At 47.2% G+C, this 27,718-nt stretch overlaps 1 protein-coding gene across 1 annotated transcript in view; it reads left to right on the top strand.

The window, feature by feature from the left end:
- Nucleotides 1-201: 201 nt before the first annotated feature.
- The window catches only part of SLC7A9 (solute carrier family 7 member 9), a 76,171-nt gene continuing 48,654 nt past the window's right edge, over nt 202-27,718 (top strand). Inside the window, exons 1-2 of the mRNA XM_077452595.1 lie at nt 202-389; nt 22,216-22,346. Of these exons, the coding sequence (XP_077308721.1) occupies nt 22,248-22,346 (99 nt within the window). The 5' untranslated portion in view covers nt 202-389; nt 22,216-22,247. The remainder of the gene's footprint in view (nt 390-22,215; nt 22,347-27,718) is intronic.

Genomic DNA, 27,718 nt, shown 5'->3' with positions numbered 1-27,718 from the left:
GGGCAGTGACTGGGCTGCTGTGTGACACAATGGTAGATATTAATCCAGGCGGAGTGTGAGAGGCAGCGTCTGTCTTCCTGCACTGTGATTAGGGGCAGGTTTAATTATTACTGACAATGACCTCTGCACTGCCATCCTCCTGGCTGCCTACAGGCTGATGGAAATACCTGCGCTCCATAAAACTCTTCGGGACTGCCAGCATCAGTCATAGAGATCACCACGGACTGTGAGAGACGCACATCAATACCCAGGTACCACTAAACTCTGATACTACCAGTACTCGGGTACCCCTGGCATTCAGATAATACCAGCATTCCAGTACCACCGACTGCTAAGTACTACCGACGTTCAGGTACCACCAACACCAAGGGACTACCTCTGATACGCAGGTAACACCGACATCCATATAATACTAGCACTTAGGTACCACCAACACCCAGGGACCACCAACAGACACTGGCCCAGAGACTGCCAACATTCAGGTACTACTGACATCGAGAGACTACCAACAGTCTGTTTCCCCCAATACCTAGAGACCAGCAACACTCAGATACCACTGACCCAGGGACTACCAACACTCTGATACCACCAACATCCAGGGACTACCAACAGTCAGGTACCACCAATAAGTAGAGACCATCAACCCTCAGATACCACTGACCCATAAACTACCAACATTTAGGAACCACTGACATGCAGAGACTACCACCACTCAGGTACTACTAACACCCAGGTATTACTGATAGCCACAGACTATTAATACTCAAGTAGCACTGACACCCAGAGACTACCAATATTCCATTACCACTGATACACAGGTGGCACCAACACTCTGGTACCACTGTCACCCAGGGACTGCCAACACTCGGGAACTACGACACCCAAGGACTAATAACATTCAGGTACTACCGACACCCAGGAACTACCAACACTTGGGTACCACCAACACCTAGGGACTACGATCACTGACAGCCCAGGACTACCATTATTAACTGGGATGCCACGACACCTGGTTGACTAGCAACACTGTGGTACAACCGACGCCCAGGGACTGTCAACACTTGGGTACCACGGCCATATACTACTGACATCCCATGAACATGATGTGGAGGGAAGGTTCTGTCCAGTAGTGGATAAAGTTCTGTATATTATTACGGCTGTCACATTTGTATTTACAATTTGTATGTTCAATAAGCAAATCCTTCCAAATATATTTGAAAAATAGTGGTGTCACACTCATATGTTTTTATTTTCAGTCAGTAGTCTTGTCATTGCTATAAGATATATATGTTAGATTTGAAAGGTTTGGAACTAGGACATTTAAGGTGACCATACACTATACCTCACCTCTGATTGTACAATCTTCTTTAGATCTACCATCAGCTATGTAGTGCAAGGGCTTACCTGATGGATAACAATGCAATAGATTGTATAGGTTTGCCCTCATATGTCCCCAGTAGGTGATTGTACAATCTGGTTGTATAGATTTTTGTTGCTGCAGTGACACCATAACAAAACATCTTTGGGAAATTTGGCCGCCATCTCCTATAATTGGAAAGTTTTTACACAATCTGACCCTGTGACATTCTCAACACTTTTGTTGCAAAACACAGAAGAAGTTCTGGATGTCAGCCCAAAAGACACGCTTCATGCTTCCCAGCTTAGGAAAAAAATGTTATTTATTTAAGCCTGCGTTTCAGAAACAAACAAGTGCAACAACCGATATTGCATCAATGTACACTTGGGTGGCTGGCTCTGAATTTGCACGGGGTGTACCTAATCTGGGACATTCTGCAGATAATAGATCTCTATTTTGTATGTGGGTGCAGCCTGTATTACCAGAACATTGCACAAGCTGCTTCAAAGACAAGTTAAAGAGTCACTCTACCTAGAAGTGATGTTGAGGCTCAGTGCCATAATTCCCAACTCTTTTCTTGTCCACTGGGAAGTTGTGTCAAGCTGTCAAATTGGAGCTCAGAGAAGGGAACAAAGAGAAGAAGCGCCACGTAAGTAAAGCTGTATAGTTTTAATAAACAAGATGCATTAAAACACTCACATGGAGGAGTAAGGACGCGGCATGCCTGAGCTCCGTCCGGTCCGCAGCAATAACAGCAGCTAAAGGGGTGAAGATTCCCCCGTTTCTCACCCAGGCAGGGGAGGGCTGGCAGCCTTAGGCCTGGGGGGCAAGTCCAGTCAAGTGGCCCATAGAACCGGTGGTGGCAAAATGGTGGATCGGGAAAACAGTCTCTAAGGTTTTTCATGATCGCAAAGGTGGGGGGTGCAGGGAGGACAATGTGGCCCTCCAGGGCCTGTGGGGGACTTGTACTACCATGGCCTCTAGGAACTAAACCGCAAGCAAGTCCCTGTATGAATCCCTCAGAGCTGAGGACCTGCCCCCCACCCGCAACTAGACAAACTACAAGTCCCAGCATTAACCCCTGAGATCTAAGGATGTGTCCCCTTAGATCCCACGGGTTCATGCTGTGCCCTGTAGTCCTTCACTTTTGGGGTGTTACATCCCAAAAAGTAAAGTACTACAAGTTCCAGCATGAACCCTGGCTGAGATTTAAGGATGTGATCTCCTCCTCTGCTGCTGGCTCATGCTTCCATGACACACGTATGTTCTAATTCATTCACTTCTCCCAACCTCACCTCAGGCAGCTTGACCATAGGGTCTAATATGCTTCAAAATAGGGTGGACTCAGAGCGCAGATCATTGTGCTCAGAGCCCACCCAGGCGTGTTAGAAAAGCAAATTAATATTTGCTTTTCTAACACTGAACTGCCTCTCTGCCAATCAGGAAGAGAGGGTCTGATATCCGTCACCTGATTGGCTGAAAGGACAGGCGCTCCTATTGGATGTCTAGCAGGAGGAAAAGCATGGCGTAAGCATAGAGAACACAGGAGCCGCTGCCTGTCCCACAGCTCCCAGCCATCACTCGCTGCCTGACCTGCCACCCAGATGAGGTAAGTGCCGGTCAGACAGCGGGCGAGGTGGGGTGCTGGTTAAATGCCGATGGGGGGTAACATTGGCTACATTTGATGGGGCACAGCGAGGCTGTATTTGATGGGGCATAGCGAGGCTGCATTTAATAGCAGAGTGAGGCTATTTTTCAGTATTTTTTAGTTTGCACCAGACAGAGAGAGACATCGCTCCAAATTGTCCGCACAGAGAGACCACTCCTCAAGAAAATTGCTTGATTCCTTTATCAACATAGTAAAGCCTTGTACACACCACTATTGTTTTTTTTCTCAATCCAGTGAGTTGAACAAAAAAAAAAAAAAGCTGACAGCTCTGGTTGGAGCTGCTGAGCATTAGCAAAAGTGACCTGGGCATTGATCACTTTTCAGTGGAGTGGCAGTGCCTGCTGCAAGTGTGTACAAGCCTTTCATCGCACACTGGTGTGCTGCAGTTTAGGCTGCAGTGCTTATGCACACAGTTTTCCTTAGCCGCAGTCCCATAGGCTTATTTTAGGTTGTGCGTTTTTGCTGCAGTTTTTTTATAGCACACCAAAGATGCAGCCGTTTTTGTGCACTTTCAGAAAATGCAGCAAAAATGTGCAAACTAATAGAAGTCTATGGGACATGCAGGAAGACCATGAGATGACCAACACTGCAGCAGACCAGTGTGAGCTCACATTATAGTACATAGGAGCAGGTACTGCACATGCTGCTGAAAGAAACCTTATCTGCAGAGAGAGAGGGGGAGAGGAATTAGGGAGAGGCCGGTCACTGCTCACTCACTTGGAAGGACTCAGCAGGCAGAAGGCTCGGTTATCAGCTTCCAGAGCTTCCCATACAGATCACCGAGGGATCTCAGTTTGAATGTTCCCGCCCACACGTCCGATTCAAAGACGCAGCACACAGGCTGCCCGGAGTGTGGGCGGGCACAGTGAGAGAGGGGGCTGGAGGAGGCGGAGCGGATCCACCCTCTTCTATTCGGCTGTGCTTAGTCTGAATGGAATGGACACAGACCGTCAGCTCAGAAGCAGGGAACAGCACTGTGACATGACAGATGTCCAATCACAGCGCTAACATTCCTGCATGCTTCTGGGCTGTTATCCAGCCCTGCCAGCCTCCCTCAGTAGTAACACTCTGCCAACTGCACATGCTCAGTTCTCAGCTGGCAGCACATCGGCTTTTTTACGGGGATTTAGAGAGCAGCCTGGGGGGAAAATGCATCCCTGCCCCCTGGCCCAGCCCGCCCCTGCACCCAGGGTACGCCACAACGCCGCCGTACATCCTTACAGCCCCGGAAAATGTCCCAGCACTGGCAGGTCTCTCTGGATTCGTTCCTTGCTGATACTCCCCGCCAGCAGAGAGGGAAATCCAAGATGGCGCCGGAACGAACGGCCTCGCAGCAGCAGCACGAGGCACAGCTCACACCGCCAACGCTGTCTCCTATTCCCTCTCCCAGGGAGGTAAGCAAATCCATCCCTCCTGCATCCCCTCACTCCATCTCCTCTCAGGATCAGGGTGCGGAGATAGCGGACCTGGCTAGGGATAGGGATATAAGGAAGCATTTGTGGTCCCTCCCCACTAAGGAAGACTTGGAACATTTTACCAGCAGGATTGAAAGGGCTTTCAAGCAGGACATTGAGCAGTTAAAGACAGACACCCCTGAGCTGGGACACAGGGTGGAGACCCTAGAGCAGAAATTTGATGACACTGTGCCCGCTATCGCTCAGCTCAGAGAGCAGTCCCTGACCCACGGCCATCAAATTGAAGCCCTTCTCTGCCAATTAGACGACATGGAAAACCGCAGCAGACGGGCGAACATTCGCATACGCGGCTTACCTGAGGCCATGGCGCCCAAAGACATTATACCAACGCTGCAGGGGGTGTTCAGAGAAATTCTAAGCCTTCCACCCTCAACACCGATTGAAATAGACAGGGCCCACAGTGCTCTTAAACCTCGATCTGAGGACCCAGGCAACCCCAGGGACATCATTTGCAAACTCCATAAATATACTCTGAAGGAGCGAATTATGCAAAATATGCGCAACAGACCGGTCTTTGACTTCGATGGAGCCCAGCTGTCCTTTTACCAGGACCTCTCCAGGCGCACTCTTATGCAACGGCGAGCTGTTCGCCCACTCCTGGCGGCAATTCAAGCAGCAGGCCTCACTTATCGCTGAGGCTTCCCGTTTAGCCTCCAGGCGTCCAAAAATGGCCGCTGGGCCATGCTGCGCACCAAGAATGACCTCCCCCGCTTCCTTCACATCTTGGAGCTTGGCCCTGTGGAATTCCCGGATTGGCGCAACATCCCAGATATCCCACTCCCACAGCTGCCGCGACCATGGATCCAGGCGGCAGGTGGACATTGCCCCCGGGGGCGCAAAAGGCAGATGGAGGGACCTTCCCCGGGCACCTCTGCCCTTGGAGACTGACTATAGTGTCACAGAACTCATGGGCGGCCTGTAGCCTTTTAAAAGGACCGAGCTTGCCTACTTTTTTCTAACGGTCACCTGAACCATGCGAAGGGGCCCAGAGGCACAAAGCTGTAAGCTTGGACTTATCTCAGGGTTGACATTGCATCTGACTACCTTTGTGTTCCTATCCAGCATTAAGTCGGGATTCCCGCCGAGCGTTGGACTGGAGGCCCACTTTGTCACCCACTGCTTGGATGCTGTTTCCCTTTGCCGCCACCCCCCCCCCCCCTTTTTATTCCTAGCCATCAGTTTTTTGCACTATTGGGGAGCACAAGTTATAGTACTCTGTTTTCACACCCTGTTCATTTGGACTCATGGACCGGACAGGGCGCTGGACCCTGTGTCCCCTTGGTGGTTGTCTACATTCCCCACTTAGGCCCCACCTAACTTGGTGTTTGTCCCGACTGGGACTTCTAGCTAACGCCCAGGAGGTGGATGCTCCCCCTCTCTCCCTGGGCGGGCTGTTTAGTTTATTTACTGTACCGTGTTCCAGGCCTGCTAGACAGGGTCTGGCCATTATCTACCCCCCCTGCCCCTTCTCTCTCCCCTTCCCCATTCCCCTTCCCCTCCTCTCCTTTCTCCTCACCCTCCATCCTGTCCCCCCTGCTTCCCCTACCTACATCAGTATCTCTTACACCGCTTCTGCCAACTAACGGTTTGACGCTTTGTTCTTCAGGTTACTTTTCTCACGTTCGAAAAAGTACAGGGGAACTTGGAGAGGAACAGACAGATTGATCATCAGCGACTTCAGGTATCTCGTCACTAAAAATACTGTCCTATAATGTTAGGGGGCTCTGCTCTCCACAAAAGCGCAACAAACTATGGCTCGAACTGAAACGTCTCGGGGCCCAGGTGGTGTTTTTGCTAGAGACTCACTTTAGACAGCTAGCACCTCCTAAGGTCCCCATGCATCTTTACAACCAGTGGTTCTTTAGCAACTCCCCGGTAGCGAAATCGCGAGACACTGCCATCGCATTCCACAAATCCTGCCCTTTCCTGGCCAATACAAAATTCACGTTTGCAACTCTCTACGCACCCAATACCCAGCAAATTTCCTTCATAGATGTGGTATTAGATAAACTGACGGAGTTTAGGGAGGGCCACCTAATACTTGGAGGCGACTTTAATGTTAGCCCGGACCCGCTACTAGATACATCTCATAGCCGGCCTACGCACTCCCAAGCCTTCCTCAGGCATTTTCGTAGATCATTACAAAATAGTTTCCTTATAGACACATGGAGGGCACTGCACGCATCAGACAGGGACTATAGCTACTACTCGGGGGTGCACGATGTATACACACGCATTGATCTCATGTGTGTAGATCATGGTACCCTGGAATTGTAGCAGTCAGCTGAAATAGGGAATATCACCATATCGGATCATGCCCCCATCCTGGCCGTGATCCGGGTCCCCGATGGGTTGCCGGTGGCCTGGTCCTGGCGTCTCAACGAAAATCTTCTGGACGATGCCTCAGTGGTGGCCAAGGTGTCCGAAACTATCACACACTACTTTGCGAAGAATGTATCTGAGGAAGTGGCAAAGGGAGCAGTGTGGGAGGGTCATAAGGCAGTACTTAGGGGGGAATTTATCTCACTGGGCTCTAGACTCAAAAGGGAAAGACAGATTGATTTTCAAAGGGTCCTGTCAGCTCTACAACAGGAAGAACTTAGACATAAACGCCAGGGGGATGTTGAGGCTCGTAAGCGACTAACAGAGCTGAGGGAATTATTCTCACGCCTCCTTGACCGCCGCGCCCCCCACAGACAACTACGTTACTTATCCCATAAATACTATGAGCATGGCAACAAGTGCGGCAGAATGCTGGCCAGGGCCCTTAGGCAGAGTAGATTAGCCTCCCATGTACACAAGCTTTGTTCCCCGGACGGTACGATCTCCCTACACTCTTCGAAGATTGCATCTATTTTTAGAGACTATTATGCAGACTTGTACCACCTGGACGGGGGCATTTCCCAGACGGCACAGACCGCTAAACAAAGACTCATTGGCGACTATCTTGCCTCGGCAGGGCTCCCCTCCCTGACGCTAGAGCAGCAGACGGAACTTGAATTACCCATTTCCCCGCAGGAGGTTATAGGGACGGTGAAGGCCTTGCCTAGTGGGAAGAGTCCTGGCCCAGATGGATACACTAAAGCGTATTATGCCAAATTTCTTCCTCTGCTACAGAATCACATGTGCAGGTACTTCAATTCCTTTGCTACAGGCCACACAATCCCACCTGAAGCCTTGTTGGCTCACATCACTGTGCTGCCCAAGGAAGGCAAGGACCTTACCCTCCCACAAAGCCACTGCCCTATATCGCTACTTAATGTAGATATAAAAATGTTCTCAAAAATTATGGCAAACCGACTTAAGTATATCATTCCCTCTATCATCCACCCCGATCAGACAGGGTTTATATCAGGTAGGGAGGCCAGAGATAATTCCATTCGGGCCGTACAACTCATTCACTGGGCACGTCTCCACAATGCCTCCACTCCCTACCTCATTCTGTCCACAGATGCCGAAAAGGCCTTTGACAGAATAGATTGGTCTTACCTAAAGGTGGTTCTAGAAGCCTTAGGACTGGGCACCCGTATGCTACACTGGATCATGGCCCTTTACACGTCCCCCAGCGCGCAAGTTAAGGTTAACGGCCATCTGTCTCCGGGATTCCCTATTTGGAACGGCACTAGGGAGGGGTGCCCGCTATCTCCCCTCCTGTTCGCTCTGGCTATGGAGCCCCTGCTCAGAACAGTGAGGGCGAGAAGGGATATCAACGGGGTGTGGGTGGGGTCCACGGAGCACAAACTCTCAGCGTATGCTGATGACGTGCTTTTCCACCTGACCAACCCCCTCATCTCGCTCCCTAACCTTATGAAGGAACTTGACATTTTTGGTCAAATATCCAACTTAAAGATTAACTATACTAAATCTGAAGTCCTACCCGTCACTATACCCGAGACGATGGGCGTTGGCTTACAGCAAGCTTTCCCATTCCAATGGGCCAAGGCATCCATTAAAGGAGAACACAGTGCTGTAAAGAGCTAGGAGGGTGCTGCTCACCCCAAGTAGATACAAATAGAACTAGTTCCCCCACAAAACCCCGTTTGTGGGGGAACTAGTTCTATAGGCATCCATTAAATACCTAGGGATCCAGCTCACAGACCAATTCGGTACACTATACTCCGCTAACTTCCTTTCCCTGTTGAGCACGGTGCGTAGAGACTTGCAGAATTGGAACAAAACCTCCTTCACATGGCTAGGCAAAGTAAATATACTTAAAATGAATATCCTCCCCAGAGTACCTTTCTTTTTGCAGATGTTACCTATTCCCCTCCCCAAAAGCTTTTTCTCGCAACTCCAAAGCCTCATGATCGGGTTCATATGGCATAACAAAAAACCTAGGCTCGCCATGTCCGTGCTGCAGAGATCTCTCTCCCTCGTCGCTACTACAGGGCCATTGCGCTTCAACATATACTAAACTGGCGCCACCACTCTGCCACCAAACTGTGGGCCCCCCTGGAAAAAAGCCTAGCTGGTCGCGACCTAGCATATGCCCCTTGGCTTCTGCGGGAACATAGGGGACTTTCGCAGACAACTTCCCCGCTGACCACCCATGCCCTCAGGGTATGGGATCGATCCAATGCTCTGTATGCCCTGGCGCCCCCGGGATCTCCATTGGCTCCTCTGGGAGGGTTCAGGTGGTCCCCCCCCCCCTAGCCTTTTTTGGGACATGGGCCACTGATGGTAACTATAGCTGTGGAAACTTTATAGATAAGGGTAAGCTGATATCCCTAGATACCTTGAGGGATGGATACGGACGCTTTCCAATGGACTGGTGGAGATACAAGCAGCTTCACCACTTCATTGCGAACCTAGGAGCTACTTTAAGAGACATAGAGTCTCTTACTTCGCTTGAAAAAGTGTTCATAGAAGAGGAACCCATTCCCCACTTAGTTTCTGAACTTTACCGGCTCCTAGGGGCAGTCTCTGGCACCCACGACCAGTCTTTATGAGGGAATGGGAACGTGATCTGGGGGTCGAATTCTCACCAAGCCAACGATCGCAAGTGTATCGACTGGCGCACTCCAGCTCCATTGATTCCCGGACACAGGAAACCAACTACAAACTTTTGACTCATTGGTATCGGGTGCCGGCAGCGCTGGCCCGCATCTACCCCTCGGTCACGAAGTGTGTACTCCTCCACCTTTTAAATGCCGCTAAGCATCTAGTACCTATCTACTGGAAACGCTTACAGATTCCTACCATTACTGAGTGGCTCAAGAAGGTGGAAGATATTAGGGAGGCGGAGGAGTGGGTGGCGCGGTGCAGGGACAGGAGTGACTGTTTCAGTAGGATCTGGGCCCAGTGGCGGCAGCATACTGCCGACACGGACCCTATGTCACCTAGCCTGGATGTTGCGCTGTTGGAGCTAGCAGAGCCCTCACTGAAGCTGAAGAGGCCAGTGAATGGTGACGTACATACCTGATCATGGCGTTTTGCCGACCTAATCGCAGTGAGATGACCTGTACCCTCCCTTCCTCTTTAAGATTCTCAGGGCCCTGGGGGAGGAATTACCCCTAGGGGCGGCACAGCCTTTGTAACCTGTCGCTGGGGCACACACCTTTGGCTGCTGTCTCCTGGGCGTTCTGATAGTTGACCGGTGCACTGGGGGGCTGTGGCTGGGTTCCGGAGGATACTTCCCCCCAGATGGAGTTATGCTGGAGGCTTTTGGCCCCACTCCGGGTACCGACAGCTGTTGGGGGGGCATGGGCCTTGTGCTAGGCCTCTGGAGGGGGTCTCCCCCCCGTCATGTAAACCGCGTCGGTAGGACCCTATTTCCCCTTCTCCCTCAAATGTTTTATCCAGTTGTATGGTTACTGTTTCTACCCTTTTGCCTTGATTTTACTTAGGTGTTCTGCACAATGTTAGATCTCCTTGACAAGGTCAATTGCTCAGGATAGTGATACATTGTCGACTGTATTGTGCACTGTATGTTTTGATATGTTTTACGAAACTAAAATAAAGATTATACAAAAAAAAAAACACTCACATGGAGGTATCTTTATAACGACATAATGAAGTCCGGTGGAACGTCAGTCTCCTGTACTAGCTGGCAACATCAGAATCTTCCTGTGGGGCTGTGGAAAGCAGAGCCGTTGTTCTGCCAAAAACTGTCCCCCCATCATATAGTGTCCGCCCGTACTGCGCAGGTGGACACTATATGATGGGGGGACAGTTTTTGGCAGAACTCCGGCTCTGCTTCAGAGAGGACAAGGAGACTCCGAAAGTCTCCAAAGATGAACGGCGCCTGCGCACTGAGACCAGGTTGAAGCCCCACCATCCAAGTGGACATATGGTAGCACTTAGTAAGAGGGCCCCTCGCAGGCTCGCTTCGCTTGGCTATTTTTTAACTTTTTCTAACTCTATGTCCACTTGGATGGTGGGGCTTGAACCTGGACTCAGTGCGCAGGCGCCGTTCATCTTCAGGCACTTTCTGCAAGCGCAGTACAGGGCGGACACTATCCAACGGGGCACAGTATTCGACACATCACTGGTGTCCTATTCACCAGGTTACTTCAATCTTTCAGGAGGGAACCAAAGCGAGGTCTGGAGAGCAGTCAGCAGGCCTAGGAAGAGGGCTGGAACGCAGCGTAGGACGGGATGACGATGTTTCAGAGTGATGAGATGGGACGACGCGTTTCAGAGCGTGCGCAGTGGTGAGATGGAAGCACTGCTCGCTCCTTTTTCGAGCTTCGCTGCGCACGCTCTGAAACGCATTGCATCACGTCCGTGCCGTCATCCCGCCGTACGCTGTGTTCCAGGCTCTTCATAGGCCTGCTGACTGCGCTCCAGACCTCGCTTTGGTTCCTGCCCAAAATACAGAAGTAACATGGTGAACAGGACGCCGGCTCTGCTTCAGGAAGATTCCGATGTTGCCAGCTAGTACAGGAGACTGACGTTCCACTGGACTTCATTATGCCGTTATAAAGATACCTCCATGTGAGTGTTTTAATGCATCTTGTTTATTAAAACTATACAGATTTACTTAAGTGGCGCGTGTTCTCTTTGTTCCCTTCTCTACATGTTTTGGCGTTTGCTTCAACTCTCTTTGCAAATTAGCCCTGAGTACAAAAGACTGTTTTCTCATACCAAAGCAATACAGCTCAAAGGACTCTGGTTTGACTTACATTTACATTGTATGCCACAGTTTTTGCCCCACTACCCCTTGTACATTGGAGCTCACACAGGGCTATGCACTCTAATCTGATCAGCTTTGAACTTTCTTAAATCTTTCTCTCCCCTCCTCTGGGAGAATAGAGAAGGGGGGACACAGCTTTATTTTCATGATTTTCAACATCATGGATCTCCTTAATAGTCTCCAATAGGGTCTCTGATGCTCTCTCTGTATGGCTCGGTCTCTGACACTTTCTTCTATGGCTTGGTCTTTCTCTGTATAGGTCAGTCTCTGTCTCTCTCTCTGTATGGCTCGGTCTCTGGCCCTCTCTCTCTCTGAATGGCCCGGTCTCTGTGTGTGTGTGTCTCTCTCTCTCTCTGTATAGCCCAGTCTCTGGCTTTCTCACTCTCTTTATGGCCCGGTCTCTGGCTCTCTCTCTGTATGGCCAGGTCTCTGGTTCTCTCTCTCTCTATGGCCTGGCCTCTTGCTCTCTCTCTCTGTATGGCTTGGTCTCTGGTACTCTCTCTGTATGGCTTGGTCTCTGGCGCTCTCTCTCTGTATGGCCCAGTCTCTGTCTCTCTCTCTCTGTATGGCCCGGCCTCTGGCTCTCTCTCTCTGTATGGCTTGGTCTCTGGCTTACTCTCTCTGTATGGCTCAGTCTCTGTCTCTCTCTCTCTGTATGGCTCAGTCTCTGTCTCTCTCTCTCTATGGCTTGGTCTCTGGCTCTCTCTATATATGGCTTGGTCTCTGTCGTTCTCTCTGTATGGCTTGGTCTCTGGCTCTCTCTCTGTATGGCTCGGTCTCTGGCTCTCTCTCTGTATGGCTCGGTCTCTGGCTCTCTCTCTGTATGGCTCGGTCTCTGGCTCTCTCTCTGTATGGCTCGGTCTCTGGCTCTCTCTCTGTATGGCTCGGTCTCTGGCTCTCTCTCTGTATGGCTCGGTCTCTGGCTCTCTCTCTGTATGGCTCGGTCTCTGGCGCTCTCTCTCTGTATGGCTCGGTCTCTGGCTCTCTCTCTGTATGGCTCGGTCTCTGGCTCTCTCTCTGTATGGCTCGGTCTCTGGCTCTCTCTCTGTATGGCTCGGTCTCTGGCTCTCTCTCTGTATGGCTCGGTCTCTGGCTCTCTCTGTGTATGGCTCGGTCTCTGGTTCTCTCTCTGTATGGCTCGGTCTCTGGCTCTCTCTGTGTATGGCTCGGTCTCTGGCTCTCTCTCTGTATGGCTCGGTCTCTGGTTCTTTCTCTGTATGGCTCGGTCTCTGGCTCTCTCTCTGTATGGCTCGGTCTCTGGCTCTCTCTCTGTATGGCTCGGTCTCTGGCTCTCTCTCTGTATGGCTCGGTCTCTGGCTCTCTCTGTGTATGGCTCGGTCTCTGGCTCTCTCTCTGTATGGCTCGGTCTCTGGCTCTCTCTCTGTATGGCTCGGTCTCTGGCTCTCTCTCTGTATGGCTCGGTCTCTGGCTCTCTCTCTGTATGGCTCGGTCTCTGGCTCTCTCTCTGTATGGCTCGGTCTCTGGCTCTCTCTCTGTATGGCTCGGTCTCTGGCTCTCTCTCTCTGTATGGCTCGGTCTCTGGCGCTCTCTCTCTGTATGGCTCGGTCTCTGGCGCTCTCTCTCTGTATGGCTCGGTCTCTGGCTCTCTCTCTGTATGGCTCGGTCTCTGGCTCTCTCTCTGTATGGCTCGGTCTCTGGCTCTCTCTCTGTATGGCTCGGTCTCTGGCTCTCTCTGTGTATGGCTCGGTCTCTGGTTCTCTCTCTGTATGGCTCGGTCTCTGGTTCTTTCTCTGTATGGCTCGGTCTCTGGTTCTCTCTCTGTATGGCTCGGTCTCTGGCACTTTCTCTGTATGGCTCGGTCTCTGGCTCTCTCTCTGTATGGCTCGGTCTCTGGCTCTCTCTGTGTATGGCTCGGTCTCTGGCTCTCTCTGTGTATGGCTTGGTCTCTGGCACTCTCTCTGTATGGCTCATTTTGCTAAAGTTTTTTTTGGCATGAAGATGTTTCAAAATAACAACGCACCACTATACTTACCTGTGTAATCTTTTAGCATAATTACCAGTGTTATGTAATTGTGGACATGAGCGTCTACAATTATTGAGCAAGCGCTCTGGAGCACTGGCAGGGAATAATCTCTTTAACCAAGCCTGCCCCCTCAGATCCGTTCAGTGGTGTGTGTGTTGTGAATGATGAATAGCCCTGAGTAGCAGGATATCAAATTGCACTGGCTATTCACAGCATAGTCGTAAACCACTGTGCTGCCTCACACCCCCTGCTGTGCCTTTGTCCTGAACATAATTAGGAAACTATTTAGGAAAATATCAAACATTCGTCATAACCCTCAATAAATGATAAGAGAGAGAATAACTTAGGCCATCTCCAGTAATGTTAATTTCAACATGAACGTTGCCCCTCCCATGCAGAAAGTTCTTTGTGACTAAACCGATTGGAACCCCGATTAGGTGCTTCCGCCAAACAGTGCCTCATGCCCTCCAAACCCTTCCGAGTAGACAGAGAGCTAATACCAGCCCTTTTTACCCCAAAGATCGTACACAGACAAGATGTGAGGTACAATCCAAAAGAATGACTTTTTTGAAACTCATACACATACTTTATACCCCTCAGGAGGACATTCCCCTCCTGATCACATTTTTCCTAACAATACAAAGTGTAAAAAGGAATATAATTGCCATAGCTACACAACAGCCTACATATACGATAATGATTAAAGCGGGAGTCCACCGGGACTCCGCGTTTTTTTTTTTTTTTTTAAAAGCCAGCAGCTACAAATACTGCAGCTGCTGACTTTTAAATAGTGACACTTACCTGTCCAGCGCGCCCGCGATGTCGGCACCCGAAGCCGATCGCTCGCTCGGCTGCCGGGTCCCGCCGCCATCTTGGGTATGGGAATCAGGAAATGGAGCCTTTCGGCTTCATTACCCGGTTCCCTACTGCGCATGCGCGAGCCGCGCGGCGCAATCCGGACGGTCCCCGCTGCCTCTGGGAGCTGTGTGTTTCCCAGCAGGCAGCGGGGCACTTGCTGAAGGGGGCGGGCGCTTGCGGAACGGGGGCGTAACGTACGCCCCGTTCCGCAGAGAGCTAGCCCGGAAGTGGGTGCAGTTACCTGGATTATCCAGGTAACTGCACCCCCCTCCCCCCTGAAAGGTGCCGATTGTGGCGCCGGAGGGGGGGGGGATTCCGATGAGCGGAGGTCCATTTTAGGGTGGACCTCCGCTTTAAGTTAATTTAACACCTAGCCACTCAGACAATGTTGTTATTAATCAGAGATCTCACTCCAGGTTAGACTGCCCGACCCCAAGGTAACAACAAAGTACATTATACATTATCATAAGTATAAACAATAGGTGGGTTAATTAGCACAATTAACAGTGGGTGAAAGACACTTAGGAGGCACACTATGGGACAGACCTACTTACAATAAACACATTTTAGCAGGAGACTCCAGACAGGTGGCTTGAACTGAAGATTCTAAAGTGAAGTTCCATCCAAAAGTGGAATTTGGCACCTTTTCGGGGGAAGGAGGGGGGGCGGGTACCTGTTTTTGACAGGTACCTTGTCCCCACTTCCATCGGACCTTGCCGCTGCAAGGTATGTCAGAAGTTTGGGCCCCCCTCCTGCTCCTTCCCCTGCTGCCGGGCCAGCTTTCCACAGTAGGGACTCGCCTGTGAAGCCAAATGGCTTCACTCAAGCGGTTCCCGTGCCGGCAATGATGGCGGCAGCACCTGACAGCCAATGGTAACATCGGCTGAGGTGTCGATATTGCTGGATTCCAGGAGAGGTAAGTCTCCTAATAATAAAAGTCAGTAGCTACAGTATGTGTAGCTGCTGACTTTACATTTTTGGAGGGGTGGGCGGAACTCCACTTTAACATCTGCTATGAGTCACAGTGTGAAGCAATAATTCTTGGTAATGGGGCATCTAGGCCATAAACATGGATCCCGGGCCTAGATTCCAAGGGTCTGTGTGTTTTGGGAAGACATGGACTTGAATCCAAAGGAATATTATTCCAAGGGTCCCCTAGGCACACACCTCCCAAGGAGCAGTGCTCCCTTTAAAGCCAGGGCTCACAGTCAGTACGCATGAGTCTAGCCTACAGACCCCTCCAAAAACCTCTGTCCTGGGTGAGTCTGCTTTAGTCTTATATTCCTGAAGGATGTTCTTCTGTGTTCTACTGATCAATTTTCCAAGATTGATTGGAGCCAGTATCCACCTGTAGACTGCATAGAGCATCATCAGTAAAATGGAATCCTATACCTGTGGGGATGTGCTCACTCTAGGTTAGTAGTTTTGTACTACTTATTACTAATGTCCAGATAAAGGAACACCTGGGTAGCAGTGATCATAACATGATTTCCTTTGATGTTAGCGCTAAACAAGAAATACATACGGGTAAGATAAAAACACTTAACTTCAAGAGAGCAAATTTTCCAAGGATGAGGGCTGCTCTCCAGGTCTTAGACTGGGAGAGAATATTTGCTTCAATGGGCACAGAACAGAAATGTGAATTCTTCAAAAAGACTGTTTGGGACCTCACTGCAAAGTATATTCCCATGGGCAATAAGTTTAAAAGGCTAAAAACAAAACCTATGTGGCTCACAGCCAAAGTTAAAAAAGCTATAAACTATAAGAGAAGAGCTTTTAAAAAATATAAAAATGAAGGATCACTAGTGTCATTTAAATGTTACAAAGAATTTAACAGAATATGTAAAAAGGAAATCAAGGATGCAAAAATTCAAAACGAACGATAGATTGCAAAAGATAGTAGGACAAACCCCAAAAAATTCTTCAAATATATTAATAGTAAAAAGGTCAATTCTGAGCATGTAGGCCCTTTACAAAATAATCTAGAGTGGGTGACTGGGGACAAAGAGAAGGCTAATTTATTAAATACTTTCTTCAGCTCTGTGTACACAAAAGAGAATGGGGGAGCGCATGTCCATAATGGGGGTGATAGTGACACAGCCCCAAATCCACAATGGCTCAAAAGTGATATGGTCCAGAAATATTTGGACAGAATAAAGGTGGTGAAAGCACCTGGCCCTGATGGCATCCACCCACGGATCCTAAAAGAATTGAGCTCTGTAATTTCAGAGCCATTGTATCTAATTTTTAGGGACTCATTAATGACGGGAATAGTCCCACTGGATTGGCGCAGGGCGAACGTGGTGCCTATATTTAAAAAGGGATCAAAGTCTTTACCAAGTAACTATAGACCTGTTAGCTTAACTTCTATAGCTGGGAAGATACTGGAGCATTTAATAAAAGACCACATCGACGAGTTCTTGCTGAACAAAAACACTTTAAGCAACAGACAACATGGATTCATGAAAGACAGAAGTTGTCAGACAAATCTGATTTCTTTTTATGAGGAGGTAAGTAAAACCTTGGACAGAGGGGTGGCAGTGGACGTGGTATACTTGGATTTTGCAAAAGCGTTCGATACAGTTCCCCACACACGGCTCATGTGTAAGGTAAAGTCTACAGGTTTGGAAATATCAGTTTGTAAATGGATAGAAAATTGGCTAAAAGACAGAATTCAGAGAGTCGTGGTTAATGATTCTTACTCTGAATGGTCTAAGGTTGGGTGTACCCCAAGGTTCAGTGCTGGACCCTTACTTTTTAACATCTTTATAAATGATATTGGGTCTGGGATCAAAAGTAACATTTCTGTCTTTGCAGATGACACCAAAATATGCAGTGGAATAACGTCCTTACAGGATGTCTCCAATTTACAAGCCGACCTCAATACACTGTCTAATTGGGCGACTATGTGGCAGATGAGGTTTAATGTTGATAAATGTAAAGTTATGCACTTGGGGGCTAAGAATATGCATGCATCATACATGCTAGGGGATGTACAACTGGGGGGATCCATAGTGGAGAAGGATCTGGGGGTTTTGGTAGATCATAAGCTCAATAATAGCATGCAATGCCAAGCTGCTGTTTCCAAAGCCAGCAAAGTCCTTTCTTGTATTAAGAGAGGTATGGACTCCAGAGAGAGAGATATCATTTTGCCCCTGTTCAAATCATTAGTAAGACCTCACCTGGAATATGCAGTTCAGTTTTGGGCACCAGTTCTCAAAAAGGATATCAGGGAACTGGAGAAAGTGCAGAGAAGGGCAACTAAACTGATAAGAGGCATGAAGGAACTCAGCTATGAGGAAAGATTAGAGGAACTGAATTTATTCAGTCTTGAGAAGAGGAGAATAAGGGGGGATATGATCAACATGTTCAAATATATTAGGGGTCCATATAGTGAACTTGGTGTTGAGTTGTTCTCTGTACGGTCAACCCAGAGGACAAGGGGGCACTCTTTACGTCTAGAGGAAAAGAGATTTCATCTTCAAGTACGGAAAGGTTTCTTCACAGTTAGAGCTGTGAAAATGTGAATAGACTCCCGCCAGAGGTGGTTCTGGCCAGCTCAGTAGATTGCTTTAAGAAAGGCCTGGATACTTTCCTGAATGTACATAATATAACTGGGTACTAACATAGGTAAAGTTGATCCAGGGAAAATCCGATTGCCTCTTGGGGGATCAGGAAGGAATTTTTTTTCCCTGCTGTAGCAAATTGGAGCATGCTCTGCTGGGGTTTTTTTTTTGCCTTCCTCTGGATCAATTGTGGGCAGAAAATTGGGTATTTGGATTGTACAATTATTTTTTATTTTATTTATTTGTTTTTAAGGTTGAACTGGATGGACTTGCGTCTTTTTTCAACCTGACTAACTATGTAACTATGTATATTGGGTAGGTTAAAGTCAGGGTTTAGGTTGCGTTATGTGCAAAAAAATGAAAAATATAGAAGGGTTCAACTGCAGTGAAAATAGTATGTCAATGATTGGTAGAACCAGAGATACTATACAGGCAGCTGAAGTTGTATACAAATTCTGACAATTCATGTAAAAGTCAAGTTTGGTTCTGCCCCTCCGGAGCCTTCCCAATGGTTAGTGAGGTTGCCAGGGTTGGTCCTGACCCTCCGAAGCCTTCACAGTCTTAAGTGAGGCTGTCCTTTCTATTAAAGTGAATTTAAGGTGACCAGATTTCCAAATGAAATCTAAGGGGCCACTACTGACCATGCCTGCTTTTATTGGGGGGGGGGGGGGGGATAATAAGGCTTGCAAAGCACGCCCCAATATTTGGTGTGGCTGAAGTGAATGTGAGGGGCTTAAATGGATTTGGTGTAATAACAGCCTGAGCCTGCTTTTGTCTGGGTCAAGACAAGGTAGCAAATAATCCATATATTTACCTCCTGCAATAACATATGCAAAAGCTGAGGGGGGGAGGGGACTGGGAGGGGAAGACCACATAATATCAGCATCTGACATAATTAGTAACCCTGAACGCAGCTCGGAGTAGGCTACTAGGAAAATTTAGTTGGCATCTCTGTAAACAGTGGAGTAGGGGTTGATTGGTTAGGGCTGTTCAGTGTTTCACAGGCTGCTGTCCTGCTCCCCCCCTGTCTTCTAAAAGTAGGGATAGCAAGACAGGCAGTCTGAATATTTATGGAACTCTAACCAATCACTGGGGAGGTGTGCCCAGAAGATGGAGGTATAGCCCATAAGTAGTCTGAGGCCTAGGAGCAGAGAGCAGAGTCAGACCACTAGTCTGCCAACTGGCAGTGGCAAAGGGGCACCGTTTGTCCCATTGACACCAACTACGAGGCACTATTATTCCCAATGATACCAAAGATAGGGCACTATTCCTCCACCTAATACCAAATTTGATGTTTACTCCCGATGGCCACAGTCTGGTGCCCCTAAAGTCTGAAAGACAAAAAAACTGGCCCTCTGTTTAGAAAGTTTGGAGACCCCTGCCCTAGACTGATCTTTGGAGCCAGATGAAGAGTGCCAAAAATGATGTGTGCCTGGCTGTGTTTGCTTTGAGAGGGGGAAAATAGGACCAAACTACCAGCGGATCCTGAGAGGGTAGCGCTACACATTTATATATTATTTTTTATGTATATAGTGCTGTCATATTAAGTAGCACTGTACAGAGCACGTAAGGATATATTCGAGCCAGCCTGAATACCGAGCTCAGATAACATTGTATTCCAAAGGCTCCACTTGACACAAGTAGGTATTTGCTGGAGGACAGTATGTCACTAATTAGGGAACCCCATAATCCCATTATGAATAGAGCTTTGTCCCCTACGGTTTATTTTTGGCAAATATTTTTGGCAAACTCCATCTTGGACGTGCTGTAGCTGTAGGCATGAGTGTACTAATTACTACCTAGGTACTTAAGGCTATATTGGATTATCAATGTTTTATTTTTAAGATTACTGGACCCTTATGCATTGTCCATCAGCTATGTAATTATAGATAATAGTCCTCAACGGACAGCATGCTAATGGCGCACCAATTCAAGACTGGCTTCACGTGTGCCTGTCACTCTGCAGCTATTTTGTTCCCTGGTCTAGCACTCGGCCATAGCCGTAGCACTTTTAGATATTAACACAGCCTAACCAGTCTAGTTAAAGCCCAGCTCCTGACAAAACTTTTGAAATGAAATAGAAAATGCACCACATTTACATTTTTGTTGTGTTTTTTGAGTTACATGTCCATTTCTCACAGGTGCAGGCAACCAGAAAAGCACCTAAATGCGGCAAAAAAAGTACATGTGCTTTAACCTTGATTTTGCTACTGATTTTGCCCCTTCATTTTCTTGCACGGGTGTCACCAGGACAGGAAGTCAAGTAATACTAATTCAATCAAAGAGTTGCTTCTCTTAATATGATTCTCTAACCATCTAGTTTAGGAGTATGCCTGGATTGGGATATTCTTTAAATAGGGGTAGGTTCCATCATCATCCATGTTATTGTATAGAAAAGGAGAGCCTGGAGCTGCCCCAAGCATGCCCCTGGCAGAAAAATTGAAGAATTTTGGACTATCTCGGTACCCAAGGATTTGAGCAAGAATATAATTAAAATAAAAATTATTAGTAGAAAAACATGGTTAAAAACAAAGTGAATTACATATTCCCAAATAAACTTGTATGCAATCAATAGTTACAGCCATGCATAATGTATGGAAGTTGCAGAAGAGTGAACCCTGATATTATTATGGGGTACCAGATATAGTGAGTCTTAGCAACAGTCCTCTACATGTTTTGCAGCGTAGGCCGCTTCTTCAGGAGGAGCCAGTCATTTTTATCTGGAAAAACCACGGCAGCGGAGCAGCACAACATATGCACCCGAAGGTAATTCCCCCTATGGCAGATACGGGAGACACTAAGGAATGCTGGGTTCTAGTGTGTCTAGGTATCCACTATAGCACCCCAGGGATCAGGGATATGAGGCTCAGGATGCATTCATCTGCTTGGCATTAGGGCAGCACAACAGATGCATTTGAAGGAAATTCCCCCCCATGGCGGACACGGGAGACACTAAGGAACGCTGGGTTCTATTGTGTCTAGGTATCCAGTATAGCACCCCAGGAATCAGGGATATGAGGCTAAGGATGGGTTCATCTGTTTGGTATTAGGGAATACATTCTCAAGATGTTGCTTGCTGGTAAAGGTTGTAATATAAGTATTTCCACAAGGTCTATCTCGACAGGATCAGAACCTCATATGCTGCCTCAAAGCTCATGTATCCCTGATCTCTGGGGTGCTGTACTGGATACCTAGACACACTAGAACCCAGCGTTCCTTAGTGCCTCTGTTGTGCTGCTCCGCTGCCATAGTTTTTCTGTATAATAATGACTGGCTCCTCCTGAAAAAGCGGCCTACTCTGCGAAACATGTAGAGGACCGTTTCCAAGACTCACTATATCCAGTACACCATATTAATATCGGGGTTCACTAACATATCTTCTGCAACTTTCAAACATTATGCACGGCATATAAGTTTATTTGTGAATATGTCATTCACTTTATTGTTTTTAACCATGTTTTTCTACTAATATATTTTATTTTAATTATATTCTTGCTCAAATCTTTGGGAGAGAGGGTACAGAGAGAGTCCAAAATTCTTCAATTTTTCTGCCAGAGGTATGCTTGGGGCAGCCCCAGGCTCTCCTTTTCTATTTTCTAACCATCTAGTCAGAATACAGACATGGCTTCCTTTTTCAGTGTTTAATTTTCAGCCCAACCCTGTTTCCTTTCCAGGAGGAAATAAAGACCTGCCCCTTTCCCAATATATGCAAATCAATGTTTTTTTTTTGCTTTAATTTAAATTAAATCTAGCAACACCACTGTAATACGAGCACTGAACACATCATCTGGGTCACTGTGTCGTATGGAAACAGATTCTGTGAATATGCCATGTTAGAGGTTCTTTATTGTCGGCCATACTGGTATAAAAGTTGTCACAACTCACGGTTGCCTGTTTAATGTTTGTCAAACAGGCACCCATGAGGTGCAGGCTATAAATCACTGTGCACGTGTCTTAATATTTACTACACGAAAGCTCCATGCGAGCCATAAAATAATACATTGCTCAATAAATTGATCAGATCACCTATCTCCACATCTCTAGGCTGTGCCAAGTGACGGCAATTAAAGACAGATTGGTGTTTCATCAGTGCACTCCCTTGTGGGTGGGTTGTCGATTCACTGTAGCTGCACTATTAGAACATAATGATGTTTGTTTTGTGTAATAAAAGGCCCAGAAGCTGGCAAGAGGACCAATCGCACGATGGGTGAGGCCAGGAAGCGAAAAGAGGTCAAGGATGATGGAGTTGATAGCCAATCAGTGAAGAGCGTGGAGTCGGACACTTTGCAGCTGAAGAAACGGGCAAGTATATGTTTTGTCATTTGCATGCTTATTAGTGGATGAACAAGTTTTATTCTGAGTGATGTCACTGATCACTGCTGTGACTATTGAGTGATATCACTGGTCTGTAGAGAATGGATAGGCTACATTCTTAGTGATGTCACCAGTCTCTAGTGAATGGATAGGCTACATTCTCAGTGATGTCACCAGTCTCTAGTGAATGGATAGGCTGCATCCTCAGTGATGTTCCAGGTCTCTAGTGAATGTATAGGCTGCATCCTCAGTGATGTCATCAGGCTCTAATGTATAGATAGTGTGTAGCGTTCACCCTTGATGGAAATAACCCAGGTCTCCCTCAACGTTTCAGGGGCTGCCTGCACAGGTACCAGCTCCAGAGCACACTGACAAAAATTCAGGCTCAGTCTAGGGGTGTATTTTTGAAGATCTGTTTCAGTACTTGAACACAGGAAGTAGAGGGACGAGGATACAGGAAAAAGTTCTGAAATTATTTACCTTCGTAATTTTTTTTACATAACAGAAACCTGACAACATTTGAACAGGGGTGTGTAGACTTTTTATATCCACTGGGTGGATTGGGTGAACTGGGTGAACGAAACCATCTAAATTAATTTGAAGTGTAAGAGGCGAGCTTCAGCTTTAACCACTTCCCGACCAGCGCGCGACGATGTACGTCGACAGCATGGCACGGGCAGGCATATTGGCGTACATGTACGTCCAATATTCGTTGCCGCCGTGCCATCGGGAGCGCGCCGCCGGCGGCGCGCTCCCGCGCTGGTCGGGACCCCCGTGAGTCCGGTCGCGGGACCCGCGGACTCGATCGCCGCGGGCATCCCCGCGATCGTCTCACGGAGCGGCCGAATGGAGGAAATGCTGTATAAACAACATTTTTCCATTCTGCCTAGCAACTAGTGACGCTGATCTCTGCTCCATGTGATTGGAGCAGAGATCAGTGTACACTAAATGAAAGCCCAACCCCCCCACAGTTAGTAACACACCCCTAGGAACACTTAACCCCTACACTGCCACCCACTGGTTAACCCTTTCACTGCCAGTGTCATTTACACAGGAATCACTGCATTTATATAGCAGTGATTACTGTATAAATGACAATGGTCCCAAAAATGTGTCAAAAATGTCCGATGGGTCCCCGACAATGTCGCAGTCACAATAAAAATCGCAGATCGCCGCCATTACTAGTAAAAAAAATAATAATAAAAAATTATTAATAAAAATGCTATAAAACTATCCCTATTTTGTAAACGCTATAACTTTTGCGCAAACCAATCAATAATCGCTTATTGAGATTTTTTTTACCAAAAATATGTAGAAGAATACGTATCGGCCTAAATTGAGGGAAAAAAATGTTTTTTTATATATTTTTGGGGGATATTTATTATAACAAAAAGTAAAAAATAATGCGTTTTTTTCAAAATTGTCGCTCTATTTTTGTTTATAGCGCAAAAAATAAAAACCGCAGGGGTGATCAAATACCACCAAAAGAAAGCTCTATTTGTGGGAAAAAAAGGACGTCAATTTTGTTTGGGAGCCACGTCGCTCGACCGCGCAATTGTCAGTTAAAGCGACGCAGTGCCGAATCGCAAAAAGTGGTCTGGTCTTTGACCAGCAAATTGGTCCGGTCTGAAAGTGGTTAATTCAAGGGGTTGAACATAAATATCAAGTAAAAATTGTAGGAACTGCAACCATTTTTATACACAGTCCCCCCATTTTCATGGGCTCAAATGTAATTGGACAAATGAATATAATCATAAATAAAATGCTCATTTAAAATATTTTGTAGAGAATCCTTTACTGGAAATGGCTGCTTGAAGTCGGGAACCCATGAACATTACCAACGACTGGGTTTCCTCCTTTCTGATGCTTTTCCAGGCTTTAACTGCAGCTCTCTTCAGTTGTTCTTTGTGGGTCTTTCTGCCTTTAGTTTTGCCTTCAGAAAGTGAAAATGCATTGTCAGTTGGGTTGAAATCAGGTGATTGACTCAGCCATTGCAGAATATTCCACTTCTTTTCCTTCAAAAGCTCCTGGGTTTCCTTCAAAAGCTCAAGTGTGTTTTGGATCATTGTCCATCTGCACTGTAAAGCACTGTTCAATCAACTTTGCTGCATTTGGTTGAATCCGGGCTGACAGTATATCTCTAAACACTGCAGAATTCATCCGGCTGCGTCTGTCTTCTGTCACATCATCAATAAACACCAATGACTCAGTGCCACTGGAAGCCATGCATGCCCATGCCATCACACTGCCTCCACCATGTTTTACAGATAACGTTCTGTGCTGTGGATCATGAGCTGTTCCAAACCTTCTCCACAGTTTCTTCTTTCCATCATTCTGGTACAGATTAATCTTAGTTTCATCTGTCCAAAGGATGCTTTTCCAGAACTGGTCTGACTTTTTTTTAGATGTTTTTTGGCAAAGTCTAATCTAGCTGTTCTATTCCTCAGGCTTATGAATGATTTGCATCCTGTGGTGAACCTCCTGGAGAGTGTCCTACACTTGTCTGGATGTTGTGAATGGGTTTTTCTTTACCACAGAGAGGATCCTGCCAGTATCTACCACTGTTGTCTTCTGTGGACGCCCAGGCCTTTTTACGTTTCTGAGCTCACCAGTGCGTTCTTCTTTCCTCAGAATGTACCAAATTGTTGATTTGGCCACTCCTAATGTTGCTACTATCTCTCTGATGGATTTGTTTAGTTTTTTAAGCATTACAATGGCCTGTTTCACTTGCATGAACAGTAGGATGTAGGTGCACATCAATATATTCCAAATGCAAGTACCACACTTAGAATCAAGCCCACACCTGGCCATGAAACATCTTTTGATTCAATTGTCCAATTACTTTTGGCCCCTTGAAAAGGGAGGGACGGGGGTGGCTATCACAGAGACAGAGGAGGGAGCTCTGAGCAGGCCCTCTCACATACCTTCCAACTTTTTGAGATGGGAATGAGGGATACCTATTAGTAAGCAAAAGTATATAGGCATAGGACACACCCCCTTAAATGAGAGTTATACAAAAAAATATTAGTTAAACCCAGTATCACTACTATTCCTTTATATTGGCTTTTCAAATTTACAAATGCAGCAATTTAGAAATTGGATGAAAGGTTTAGCACTGGGAAACACTTTCTGAGAGATAAATTGTGCTTTTTATATACAGATCAGACCAAAATGAGGGACAAATTAGGAGGAAAGAGAAACAGAGGGAGTTTGTTCCAAATCAGGGACAGTCCCCTGAAATCAGGGACAGTTGGGAGCTATGCTCTCAAACATTTATCTTCTCCCCTACTTTTAAGTATAAACGGTGTAAGTACCTGAATCTGCTTTGGCCTCTTGCAGCCCCTGTACAGCAGGGCTGGAGTATGAGAGAAAGAAGCAGCTCAAGTAGCCAAAAAGTTAATGTGTGGTCATGAAGCATGCTGATAAGAGGGGAGCATGGTTTTAGCATTTTTAGCTTTGTAGTTTGGCTGGAGTTCTGCCTAAAGAGTCAACTTGGACATAAGTTGCTATTTGCATGTAGCTGTTTCATTTGCCCCTGGCTCCATTTAAAGTTTGTATTAGGAAGGAGATGGCATTGGTAACCATAAACTGTATTACTGCAGGTGAGAATTCCCTAGTGCGTGGCTGTAATTGGCCAACTATGACTGTAAAGAGTTTACCAACTCCCCAAAAGGTACTTTGACGCTTTCTTAGGAAAGGGACACAGAAGCTGTCTAATTACTGCTACAAAACACCTGTAACAGTTTACGTAAATACTGCAATAAAACTAAAGGTCAATTTTGCAGAAGTGTTATACCATGGAGCAAAGCCCTGGGATCTTAAGACGAAAATCAACCCTGCTTTGTAGTTGGGTCCCTCACTTTTCCCTTGGGTAATGAGGGTGACTCTAATCAGGACGTACCTGATCAGTGGAACCCCCGCACCCAAACCTTCAGGGATGTCTAACGGGCCGGACTGGGAATAAAAAAACAGCCCTGGAAATAGAAAAACAAATAAATAAATATAAATATAAATATATATATATATATATATATATATATATATATATATATATATATATATATATATATATATATATATACCGTATAGAGGAAGAGGAGAGCAAATAACAGGAGGTGGTCGGAGGCTGTGGAGGGGTCCGTTCTTACCGGGCCATGATGAGAGGCGCGTGCTACTGCCAAGACCTCACAGAGACAAGTGCCACTGCTGCATTACATTTAAAAATGGTGCCATCCAGCACCATTATGTCACTGCACATGCGCCCCCACCTGGCCAAAAATGGCTGAAGAGTGTACAGGCTTTCCCATGCAGCGGAGACGCATGCGCAGTTGACATGTAGGCCCGGGCCCGCAAGCTTATTTTTTACAGATGCGCCTGCCCTCAAAGCAGCCCCACGGCAGGTGGCCTTGCCGGCCTACCTGGAATTTTCCCTGTACCCCTGTAGGCCAGTCTGGCCCTGGGTGTCTAGCACAGGGTCACTGGCTCCACAATATGATGGCAGCTCATTTAGAAAAGGCAGTCCAGATGGCTAAGAATGGGCTGAGCTCAGCATTCCTTGCATATGGGGCCAGGTGTAACCACTTATAGAGCTCTGATTGCCACCGCCAACCGCACGTGAAGTGTTGGCACCAATTGGGTGCAAGAATTGGCTTCTGTGCTCAGAGAAGTTTCTCCTGGGCCAGCTTCATACTTAGTTGCATAAGGCCTCCTCTACATTGCTACTTCGACCCCCTTAGCATCAAATCCATGTATTTGTGGGTGCCTTGGAGGCACAAGTGCAGCATTTAGCCCCCCTGAAAACAGCCTGTCAAAATCTGGACGAGTACCGAGCCTCTCTAATATTTAATATTTAGGCCCTATTCACATTTGCAAATGGGACCAATAGCGATTCCATGTAGGAGACTCGGCAAGGGTTCCCGGCGAATAGTTGAGGATGGCAGTCCCATTGAAATCTCCTGGAGAGATTAGCTGTGAACAAATGGTCCTGGAAACAAACACCTGCATCCAGGGCCAATCACTCACAGATAATTGGAGCGATTACATGTGAGTGGCCATGATTAGTTGCTTGAGCTGTCAGACTCCTGTTACTTTCAATGACGCTGCCTTTCGCAGCTAATCTATGGGAACCCCTGTTGTGTTTTTGGCAAGTAGTCGCTAATGGTCCCATTCGCAAGTGTGACTGGGGCCCTAGAGCCGCATGCATTCGTTGACGTATTCCCCGAAAGCAGGTAGGTGGGGTGGGCTTTAAGAGATGTGAATAATGAAGGTAACATACAGATTAAGGTGATATCATCTCATAGGGGAGGAGGAGGCTGGGGGGGTGCAGCATGTAGGCGTCCAGGAATAGACTAATAACTCAA

This window comes from Lithobates pipiens, unplaced genomic scaffold (assembly GCF_037356315.1).
Source record: "Lithobates pipiens isolate NorthernLeopardFrog02 unplaced genomic scaffold, aLitPip1_a1.2 Scaffold_10, whole genome shotgun sequence".
Classification (NCBI taxonomy): domain Eukaryota; kingdom Metazoa; phylum Chordata; class Amphibia; order Anura; family Ranidae; genus Lithobates; species Lithobates pipiens.
This window is presented reverse-complemented; position numbering and strand designations above follow the sequence as displayed.